The sequence below is a fragment of the Copadichromis virginalis genome, linkage group LG7 (assembly GCF_057382275.1).
Source record: "Copadichromis virginalis isolate Kocher_CV1m ecotype Utaka linkage group LG7, C_Virginalis_male_GT1.1, whole genome shotgun sequence".
Lineage (NCBI taxonomy): Eukaryota > Metazoa > Chordata > Actinopteri > Cichliformes > Cichlidae > Copadichromis > Copadichromis virginalis.
In genome coordinates this window covers 50,777,292-50,788,744 of record NC_140624.1, presented here as the reverse complement: position 1 = coordinate 50,788,744, position 11,453 = coordinate 50,777,292, and the positions used below count along the sequence as shown (strand labels likewise).

The window sequence follows — 11,453 nt, the reverse complement described above, 5'->3', positions numbered from 1 at the left end:
TAAGTGATCTATTGAAGGTGCAATAATTAAGTGTATATAACAAGAGAATAGATCGTAAATGCCAATTTTTATATCATTATTTATTTATTTATTTTTAAACCCCACCAACAACACTAATATAGAAGTAGGCTAATACTTCATACAGTAAAAGTTTATAGATGACCAGCTCTGGCTATTTTTTACACTTTTTCCTAGACTGAGCCCGCCTTTATCATGTGTTATTTGGTTTCCTTTACTCGTCATTACAGAGATTAAATAATGTAATGATTAAGACAGGCATTTTAAAATTTTTATCTAATTGTTTGCATCTTTAAAGTATTTTGAGTTTCTTCCTAAAACGCTTTACTCAGCATCCATTGTTTTTGTTTAAATTAGGGCTCTACAAAACAAGATTTCCTCTGAATAATTCATAGCCTTTGTCGTTAAATGTAATCAGTTTATGGGGCAGCTCAGAGGTTATGTAGCACATATTTCCCGCTGTGCTCTGTTGTATGCACGAGGCCGGAGGCGTCCGCGGATCACTCCAGGCCACGTTTTTACGTCACCTGCCACCATGTTGGATCCGGAAGTGGGCAGAGTCTGCAGGAATCTCGAGCCCAGCTGAACGTTAGCCGTCGGCTTCGCTCGATCGGTCCACCGCTTTCCGATTTTCACCTCTAACCTTCAGGTTACATGCTGCGTGGCTCTCTTGCTGGTCGAAGTCGGCGCCTTTCTTCGGATTTTATCGTTTTTCGGCATCAGCTATGAGTACTCTCACGCAGAGAACATCGGGCCTCGTCCAGCGGCGGACCGAGGCCATTCGCAGCGCCGCCGCCGAAAAGGAGAAGGAGTCCGGCGGTGAGGAGGACGAAGTGCGCCGCGGGGAGGAGGAAGACGACGACAAAGGGGACTCAAAGGAGACCAGACTGACGCTAATGGAGGAAGTGTTGCTCTTGGGCCTCAAGGACCGAGAGGTGAGCGCTGTTTTGCAGTCCAGCTTAGCAGGCTGGCTAGTAACTTAGTCGCTACACTTGACATTAACTAATGTTAGAGTTTACTGTGCGTCACCAGTCGTGGTTGTCAACAAAGCCAACTCTGGTTTATTAAAGCGCTAGTTAAAAGTTTCCCGGAATGCTGTGTTCATGTAGCACATCTGGAAGTGTATTGATTCACAGTGTGTCGTTGCTAAGCTTGCTAGCAGATGTCATGTAGCTTGTATTTAAGCGCATCGAAATGTTTTGCGCTGCGTTTTGTTGTTGGCTCGTAAGGTTACAGAAAAAAATGGGGGGTGGTGGAGAGTGAAAACAATTATCAGGTTTGTTGAGCTTCTTAGCTCGGGTTTCTCCAAGCGTTCACTTGACAACTCGCCAGCGAGTCACCGCTTTCCTTTTCATCTCGCTTTGCTTCAGCTCCTTCCAACACGTCAGCTAAGTTAGCGAGTGTTTTTTTCTCCACCCAGGGCTACACGTCTTTCTGGAACGACTGTATTTCTTCCGGCCTTCGAGGTTGTATGCTTGTAGAGCTGGCTCTCAGAGGGAGGTTACAGCTGGAGGCGTCCGGTGTGCGAAGGAAAAGCCTGCTGGCAAGAAAGGTGAGAACTATTATATTGCGATGTTTGTGCGTGTGTGTAGGGGGGAAAAGGACCAGTTTGTCCGGTTAAATGCTTTGACGTAGTGGACACTTGACACTGTTTGCTTTTCTTCTGACGAAGAAGGAAGCATTTTTTTTGTCGGGAGATTTATACCTAGTTATCTATGTAATTCCTCCTCACACAGGATGTGTCTACATCACAATTCCACAGACAGCAGCCATCATTATTAAAATGTTTACCTTTCTCTGGCAAGGTGATCTGCAAGTCAGATGCTCCAACAGGAGACGTGCTGCTGGATGAGGCCTTGAAACACATTAAAGAAACTCAGCCTCCAGAGAATGTCCAGAGCTGGATAGAGCTACTGAGTGGTGAGCTAAGGACTGCTGTATTTGTTAGCCAAACCTAGTGGTGATCTGCTTATTGTTTCACCTTTTCGGTCACATAGGTGTCTAAAATGTTGGGGCGGAGGAGTACTGGTTGCTTATGTGCAATGTAATGTCACATTTGTCAGTAGCAGGATTAATTGATTTTTAAAATTGTTTTAAAAATACCTTGTAGTGCCCCAAGTGGCAATTGTTGGAAATGCAGTAGATAATTAGGGATGCACCAATCTGTCAGTAGATGTCAGTCTTGGTGTTCGTTGTGTGAGATGACATTCACCAATGGCAGTAGTTAGCGTTTATCTGTAGTCCCAAAACTTTTCCAAGATGGATAAATATCAAAAGACTGTGTAATGATGAAGATTTATTACACTTTAAACATTTATTTTTAATTAAAATACATTTACATTTTGTGCACTGTCACAGTCTGCAAAATGTAACAAAATATAACAATGGGTGCATCCTTTATAAAAGCAACACAGGAAGCATTTTTGGCTCCTGTTCTCAGCTAAGAACCTTAAAGGGGAAAAATGACCTCGGCATGCACGTCATTTATTTTGTTGCGTCTGAAAGCCCATCTCAATGTTGTCACGTAGGCGAGACCTGGAATCCGCTCAAGCTGCACTATCAGCTGCGAAATGTCAGAGAACGTCTGGCCAAAAACCTGGTGGAGAAAGGTGTCCTCACCACAGAGAAGCAGAACTTCTTGCTTTTTGATATGACCACGCATCCGCTTACCAACAGTACCATTAAACAGGTATGCAAATGTTCACTTTGTTCTGCAATCATGATCAAAATTTTGATTCAAGCATCATTGCATATCATTAGTGGGGGAGGTTTGTGTTTTTTAGTTTGCGTGCGGGAACTGTCAGCTATTTAGGAGCATGTTAGTCACACCCTCAACTTCATTTGATAGAGGTTTGACCTATATTTGCACTTTTTTTTTTTTCTTCACTGGATTCAGTTAAAGTAGAGTTGACAAACTGCACAAGTATTAGTGCAAAAGGGGTAATATTCCCCTCTTATATATTCTCTCATATTTTAACTGGATGGCAAATCATTTTCACTTCATGGTTGTATAGTTAACAACCTTGATTTTGGTCTAGCATTAAAACAAGCAGCTATAGGAGGACAAGAAGTCTGGCAGCGATATATGCTTATTAGTTAGCTGTAACATAACCTTCTATGCAAAAAACCAACTGTTTAGTTTCCGGCCTCGAGAGGCTAAAGCAAACTTCCTGTCTGACTGCTGAAGGGGGTTAAAGTCTTGCTAAACATGAAGCTACAAATGTGACTTTAAAAAAAAAAAAAAGTTTTTATTTTAGTTATTTAATTATTTATTTTGTTGTTTATGATATTTGTATACGTGCAGAACTGTGTGAACTTTGGCTTTATGTTAAAGTGCTTTATAATAAAGGTATGGTGTGGTACAGATTCCGAGTTAGAGCCTGAATAGTGTAATGATCTAATTGAATCTAATTCACATTAATTCTAACTATAAAACTCTATAATATTTACTGTTACTACCTGCAGCGCCTTGTCAAGAAGGTCCAGGACTCTGTTTTGGAGAAGTGGGTCAACGATCCCCACCGCATGGACAAGCGGGTTCTGGCCCTGATTCTGCTGGCTCACTCGTCTGATGTTCTTGAGAATGCCTTTGCCCCGCTCCAAGACGAACAGTACGACCTCGCCATGAAGAGGGTTCACACTCTGCTAGAGCTGGAGCCAGAGAAAGAGAGCGCTAAGCCCAATGTCAATGAACTAATGTGGGCCGTGGTGGCCGCCTTTACTAAATGAAAGCACCTGATTGGTTGGACTGAAAGGTGGTCTGTATTATTTAATTGGCTGAAGGACTTAATGAGACAGACTTCACTCTAATGAGACAATCTGTTTTGGTTGGGGAGCTTGTTTAGACATCTCTTCTGGATGATATTTTGGTGGTAGTCCATATTAACACACAGTCTTGATCGGTGGTGGGCTTCACCAAGCTAACAGTGGGACGGGCTAGATGACTCTCTAAAATGGAAACAACTGGCTGCTTTCACACAAGTGAGGTACATCATCTGCCACTGCAAAGGATATACTTATACAAACATCAACACTACATACAGGTGGGTTTCTATTCGTTAGATGACATCGGAGAGCACAGTAGCTGGCAACAGTAGTCATGGTGAATATGAAGATATTGACTGGGGCCGAGTTTCCCTTCAGCACAGAGGAAACGTCATCTCTTCATCACTTCAAGATCTCCATACCCTGCCACATGCTAACGCGAGGACAAAGGATGAGCAACGCTCTTTCTGCTCTCGCAGGTCTCCCGCTTCCACCTGTTCGTTTCCACTTGAGTTAAGAACGCATCTCTGGGTTCCCATTATTACAGACTACCTGACTGTGTCAGATTCATTTTGTCCTTGCTTTAATTTTTCTTTCCTCCTTTCCCCTCAATGCCTCTTGAGGGGGAAAGAGGGGCTAAACACAAGTTCAGTTCCTTCACCAGTAAGTGTGAGATCATTCGGCCCTTATAGAGATTTAAAATGTGCAATCTAACAAAGCTCTCATTAGTTTACTGGTTTTTCAAGGGTCCATTCTGTGTGTAGAGAACGCAGCTAGTCTTCCGTTTCTGTTTCTGTTGCTGATCGATGCTTGGAGTAGCCTGCCATTAATTAACTTTTTGCACAGCTGCTAGCCCTGCAGGTAGGTTAGTATTTATAGGTGTCTTCTCGGGTTGTGTAACCCACTTGTGACAAAGGGATTTGATGATTATAAACTTTAGAAACTATGGTAAAGGAGAAAAAAACGACAACAAAAAATCTCAATCCAGCTCTATAAATATAAAAAATTAAAAAAAACAACAAAATAAATAATTCCCTTGGTGATTTAAAAAAAAAAATGCTCCTGCTACTTATATTTCTAAATGTGAATCGAGATGTAAAGATGCAGGGGGAAAAGAGTAGTGGTCGAATTTGGATATTTAAAAAAACCCTCTGTGACACTTACTGTGATCATTAGTGTTTACTTATACATATTAAGGATTTGTTAGCTAAGCAGGTTAGCTATTTTAGTTACTACAAAAACATATTTTCTCACTTAAAACTAGTGGTATGTAGACAGAAGTGCTATTTAGGTTTAACAATATTTTCATTTCCCTGAAAATTGACAAAAATATTAGTTGAATTTCCTTTTGTCATCGTAGTTAGTATAAAAAAAAACAACCCAAAAACAAAACAGAAAGTTAGAGGCAAGTCTTGTGTAGGAGTTTCCACACATGACTAATCGACAAGCATAACCTGTTTGCATTTCCTCTGAAGAAATCGTCCTGACATGATCATGTGATTTATTCCAGTTGTTACTTTTAGAGGTAAGTGAGAAAATGTGTTGTGTAGTTATGGAAAGTCAAGACTTTCCATGTATCTCAGCTTAATTGTCATTTCATGATTACATGCTCTTTTTGTTCTGTTTAATCAGCCCCTGTGGGCATGTTGTATGGTTTGATACATGGAAATGATGGCGGAGGTTACATGGGGTCTTGGTAAATCCCTGTTTATGACTGAAACATCTTAACGTCTAATGGAGAGGAAATGAACTCCAAACACGCTTTGGTCTGGGAAAAACTTGTTTCATTGTAAAATTATGATTATAAAAACACCGTCTGATCAATGTGGTCTGTGTATGAAGTTACATCGCCTGTTTTATTTTTGCCTTTCTTCTACCTGCACAGTACCAGTGGGTATGAAGAACTGTTGAGACACGTTTACAGCAACAAGACCATGCTTGTTCTCGGTGGAGGGCTGGGATGTTTGTGGATGTAGCTACAGAGAAAACGGCTTGTATGTAATTATTAATCATTTTATGTGTACGGTCTAATTGAATTCAGTGAAAGGGATCTCTCCTATCCTCTATAATTCTGTATGCTTTTTGTATTACCACAAAAAAATAAACTAAGGATCCTTTAAGTGCCTGAATTTATAATGTTTTGCTGCAGTTTTTCTTTCAGAATTTATGGTTAAAAACGGGCTTGCTCTTATCAAGATTTTGATCCCTTAGGTAGATCGTCTGACTCGCATTCTTCTAGCACTAGTTGGTAGATGAATCTCTTCAGTGAATATAAACCTTTGCAAGATTTGTTCAGTGATCAAAGGGGAAAAAAATGTTGGTACTTGTTTTCAGTGGTAGAAGTGTGCTTCTAATAATCAGTAGGTAACAAATAATTGATAATAGGTTGTAGAAATTATATTTATGACAGAAAGTTGATCAGTTTCTTTCTTTAACTTAAAAGCCTACACATCAGTCTCTGAAATTCATTAACTAACATGAGCCAATTTGTTACCTTTGTGGAACAGTTTGGGGTTTTTTAGTGATCTCAACCAAGAAATAGTATGCGACAGCATTTCCCATCAGACTAAACTTCTTACAGGGATCTCATGTTACCTTATCATTCTTTGTGAACTCTTCGCTTCAGCTACACAGTTTCCATTACAAACATGGGAGTGGCTTCTTGCCTAACTCTTATCAGGAAGCAAATTATTTCTGGGATGTGCAGGTGAAAACATGAAATGAAACTAAGGTGAATCGTTTTATTGGGGGGAGAGTAACACACACACAAAGAGTTCCCTGAAGCTATTTAACCTTTAAATACAATGAAACTTGGATGCATTTTATGTTTGTATTTTTAACAATAAATATAATTTTTTAATAAGTGGGTAGTCAACTTTCTTTGAGGCCAGAAGTTTGTGAACCACTGCTTTAAACAGAAATTTCACCATTTTGTACCATATTGACAATGTGTATGTGAACTTTGTCAGATCGATGTATTTCACAGCAAACGTATTCTCAAAGTTGGAGAACACCGGCCTTCCTAATTGTGTTACTAGATGCTCAATTATCCAGGTAAGGAAACCCCAAAAAGTTAATTCTCTGCATTCAGGTAGATGTCGCGTTTTCCTCAGTCATCCAGGTGACTTCCTCAGTGTCAGCTGACTGCAGGTTTCCCCAGCCTTACAAACAGCACATTTGCATGATGACCGAAACTATCACCACTAGTCAACAATGACCTGTGAGGTCAGTTTCATGATCGTTAGTATGCAAGTTGTCGTCACCATTGATCACTGACCATCGATCAATGGCTATGAGTACCATCCACAGAGAGTTGGAGAATGGCAGCGATGTAAGAAGGTGAAAGATGTACGCTTGGTCCACTGGAAACACTACGTCCAGATGAACAGAATCCATTGTTGGTGGGAATTCAGTTTAAAATGAGGTAGCAGCAAAGCAGAGCTGTGTAAAGTTAAAAATATAAATACAGCTAGTTCTTAGACATGTAAATAAATTGTTATAAGACAGATTTGAAGGCGGAAAGAATGCCAGCAGGATGAATTCTTTAAAAATGTCTGCAGTTAAGTACAGCCAAGATCCATTACTCTTTGACCTAAACCTGGGCTGGAAGACAGCTGCCTGCTGATGTACTCCAACACCTGTAAAGCCTTATGAGCCACGACTACATGTTTGGAATCCAAAATATTTTAAACGCCTAATGTTTCCAGATTAGTTAGGTTTGCAGCACTTGGCAAGCAGATAATCATGTCCAATTTGTTTTGTTTTTTCCCCTAAATCTTAGATCAGAACTAGTTCCCAGAGAGACACATGATTGCTGCCTAACACTGAAATTAGATAGTTGGTGTTACACTCGTTGTTTTCATGCCTGCTACCACAATTCAGAATGTCTGCTGTGGGCACAATAGCTGTGGATGTGGAGTTAGAAACCCTTTTTAATCTAGTCATAAGTTTGCTTGGCGTCAGCTGCTCTTACAGAACCTGACACCAGCTGTCTCAAGTAACTAAAAACACAACGCTTATACTATTTAATAACAGACCCACCATCAGTAAGCCTTCTAATTCAGTTTTAACCATTTTCTGATCATAAAAAATGTGCATTGTTTGTATTCTTAACTACATTCACAAACTGCTTTCTGTCATAGCCACCATACAAACAGATACTACACATGACCAAGTAATACATTTACTGAATGTATATCTTTTAATGAACTGTTCATGACACACTTCCACTTATGCTGACATTTTTTAAATGCATTTTAAGTAGATTCACAGAATTTATAGATTCACAAGTGTCATTTCCTTTAGGTCCAAGTCAGTTAGTCTAAATGTCACACCTTAACCTATAACAGAGCCAACATGCATGAATGTCCACAGATAGTATACGGTGTATATACATGTGACAATCATCATCTTTAGCAGATATCATCCATTCTGAAGCTCCTGTTCGATCCAGTTCGTCACCGATCTGTATCAGCGGATCAACAGCATCCCACAAGTTTTCCTCTGGAGAGCTCCCGTCTTCCTTTTTGAGTCCACTGCCAGTCCAAATCCAGCGACTCCAGCAAGATGTGTCCACAAACATATGTACATCCCACTTACGGCTACCATATTGCCACCAGTTATGAGTCTATATATGAGACCCGTCTTTAATGTTAGGCTCACGGCCAGTCAGATTTACAGTACACGCTTCCTCTTGATGAGCTCTCACATCATGTCTCACTTGACATTTGCGACAGTCTTGTAGTGCTTGATAAGTATTTCCAGCAGTTTGTATTTCCAGTAGAGTTCATCACCGGCTTTACGAAGCTCGCGTGCGCAGAGTTCAACAGCGGCAGCAGCTCCTGAGGGTCTGTCTGAGGGAAGAAGACATCGGTTAGATCATATCAGTCGATTGCTCGCAATCTGTTAGTAAACTATCGGGCTTAACTAAAACTTCCTCAATCAGATCGGTTTATATATTCACCTTTGCTGGCCATTTTCTCAACGATAATAGTCCGAAAACGAGAAGCGCTTCACGGGATCGTTTTGCTTCTTCAGTGTTGAGACTTGATGTTCAGGAACAGGTTTGACCTATTGATAGCCCAGACTGCCTTTTAAGCATGCTATACGTCACACACATGCTCAGAAAGAAATCCCCCGTTGGTCACGAGTCAACTTCTTCCTCCTCCTACTTTGTTTACGAGCGTCTACAATCAGTAGTGTTAAAGATTAAAATGGTTAAAACTTAGTATGTTTGCACTTTACTAAAGATATATACCCTGCCCTATTTTTTTTCCCGATAGTCACATTTAAGTACATTTAAGAATAACACAGAGAATAGAAATGGACACGTACATATGTTTTTAAAAAAGTCAGAAGTCTCAGAATGAGCTCATAACCAAATGAAATAGAAAGAAAAACAACATCTGAACCAGTTCCACCGTGTCACACGAAGCAACATTTCATCAGACCAGTTTGTTGACTGCAAAAAGCTCACAAACCAACCATAAAGAAAACAGTACAGACTGTACGACAACAGTTCACAGCCACACTTTACGTCCTACCTGGCCGATAAGATTAGATATTTAGAAACAGTATTCTTTTCACCATGTACAGGACAGATATCATTGGACGTATTATATAAACACAAACACAGAATATTTAAAATAACAAGCTGCAGAAAATGTTTCTTTTACATCAAAACCTTGCATTAACCGGTGTCACGCAAGTTTCCGTGACTGAATTAATGCAAAAACAAACAAGGCCAACACCACTCTAATCACGTTACACACACCAGGCACGTGACCTGTTTACACTAGACGGTGATGAAAAACTTGGTGACGTGGAAGACAAAGATATGTGCATTGCGCTTCTTCCTTAAAAGTGCACTATTTGCATTTGTGCTTAGTACAAGCACCATGAACTTGTTTGGGCATACCTTCTCCTTTCGTACGAAATGGGAAGTACGATAGTCGTATCACCTGACCACCGACGCTTAGAGAGTTGCAGTATTATTTCTTTATTTAAGGAAAAAGTATTTACTTTTGAGAACTGAGTCTAAACTTTAAGATTAAGAAATTTAGATTATTGAAAGTGCCACAATATAAATGTTTAATGTATGTGGCATCTTGGGTCTGTTAATACCATGCATTTACGCATGCAGACAAGGTCAAGACTGCCTGTGAAAGGTCAAAGCGAGTATCAGAGTAAGGAAGAAAGTTAAAGTGACTTTAAACGTGACGTGGTTGTTGGTGTCTGACGGGCTGGCCAAGAAATTTCAGACACTGTTGATCTACTTGGATTTCCCCACACGCCACCATCTCTGGAGTTTTAGTAAGAAAAACAGAAAATATCCACTCAGCTTAAAGCAAAAGAGGAAATTTCGGCCTCAACTCCCAGTGGCTTGCCATGATTAGACAGCAGAATATTCGAAAACTGTTGCCTGGCCTGAGTCTCGATGACCACAGTGTACCAATCTTCTAATCCTGCTTCCAGCCTCTATGCCACAAATAATCAATAAAGCCACACTGAAGGCAACTAATGAAGTTTCAGCTAAGTATAAGTCAGCAGTTTAGCCAAGTGGCTGCCAAACACATGGTGGGCCTCCCTTTAAATGGTCATGTAATTAAGAGCAAATTTAGATTAAGAGCAAATTTTAAATTACATTTCTGCATTAAAAAAAAAACATATAGAGAGTGAAAAATTATGTACGATATATTTATGGTGAATTAAAAGCCGAATTATACATGGTATATTAAAATGTCCTCGTGCTACCTAAAAACAGGCTAAAATCACCTAAAAGCATCACATCATTTTAATGTCACTGCTTATAGCAGAAACAGGCATGTATTAGTATAGTAATATAGTTTGTATACAGTTGTATAATTCTATGTATATTTTTTATGTCTCTATATATAATACTTGTATGGCAATAAAGCAATTTTAAACGTTAGATGGAAAATGTCTTTATATTTTAATTACTGTACCGCTACTATTATTGTACTACACTACTATTACTGTAAACATACTTAAATGGGGGAACTCTAAGTGGCACCACTGCACATTTCACACATGCTGCTAGTTGTCCACAGAGCTCAGAAGTGACATGGTTACAGCAGGTGTGTCGCTGCTGCTGATAACAGCATTGTTAAATATACTGGCCTTTTATTGCCGTGTCCTTAAGGTATATGTTTTGAATGTAAATCAACAGGCTTATCATGGTTTCTCTCTTGTGCAGTCTTGTGACCTTTTGTATGAAATTTTTTGTTGTTGTGCAACATCTCTGAGAGGAAATCACCCCATTAATGTTCCACTTCATGGTTGGGGTGTGTGTGAATGACGTTGCTTTGGTGGAAGTAAATAAATAAATAAATTGGAAAACACATTGGCTTTTTGGGGGCTTTCACGGGTAGGTTTGAAGTCGGTGCTTGTGTTATTTGTGATGGGAGCAGGTAGCTTGTGTGAACAAAAAAGGGAGTTGACAGGCTTTGACCTTTGTTTGTGTAAATACTGACAAAAGAAGAGTACACAGATGTGACATTAATAGTCAAGCTGTTCTTTAAATAAGCCATTCATGCCATCTGGGTTGAAGTAAATTCAGATCATTTAATGTAAAAATTCTTAGGAAATGTGACTTTACCTAAAGGTATGCATATATGTGATGGGGAAAATCTGAAGTGGCATGTTTTAAA

General features: G+C 39.7%; 1 protein-coding gene and 1 long non-coding RNA gene across 2 annotated transcripts; one reads left to right on the top strand and one right to left on the bottom strand.

Annotated features, from left to right (window-relative positions):
• The first annotated feature begins 535 nt into the window (after positions 1-535).
• On the top strand, positions 536-5,912 carry LOC146706030 (Golgi phosphoprotein 3-like). The gene is made up of 5 exons (XM_085464008.1): positions 536-953; positions 1,439-1,570; positions 1,824-1,938; positions 2,547-2,707; positions 3,484-5,912. Exons 1-5 carry the CDS (start codon positions 744-746, stop codon positions 3,745-3,747), a joined length of 882 nt encoding a protein of 293 aa, XP_085320134.1. The 5' UTR covers positions 536-743; the 3' UTR covers positions 3,748-5,912.
• LOC146706031 (uncharacterized) lies at positions 2,298-3,540 on the bottom strand. The gene is made up of 2 exons (XR_014921441.1): positions 3,478-3,540; positions 2,298-2,614 (listed from the first exon to the last, which is right to left on the bottom strand). It is a non-coding gene; the product is annotated as an uncharacterized LOC146706031 (long non-coding RNA).
• Positions 5,913-11,453: the final 5,541 nt, after the last annotated feature.

Bases quoted from the DNA above. Each gene is read 5' to 3' on its own strand.
- LOC146706030 (XM_085464008.1), top strand. From the start codon at position 744: ATGAGTACTCTCACGCAGAGAACATCGGGCCTCGTCCAGCGGCGGACC. The intron at 1,571-1,823 runs GTGAGAACTATT...TTCTCTGGCAAG, and splicing joins AAAGCCTGCTGGCAAGAAAG to GTGATCTGCAAGTCAGATGC. The intron at 1,939-2,546 runs GTGAGCTAAGGA...GTTGTCACGTAG, and splicing joins CTGGATAGAGCTACTGAGTG to GCGAGACCTGGAATCCGCTC.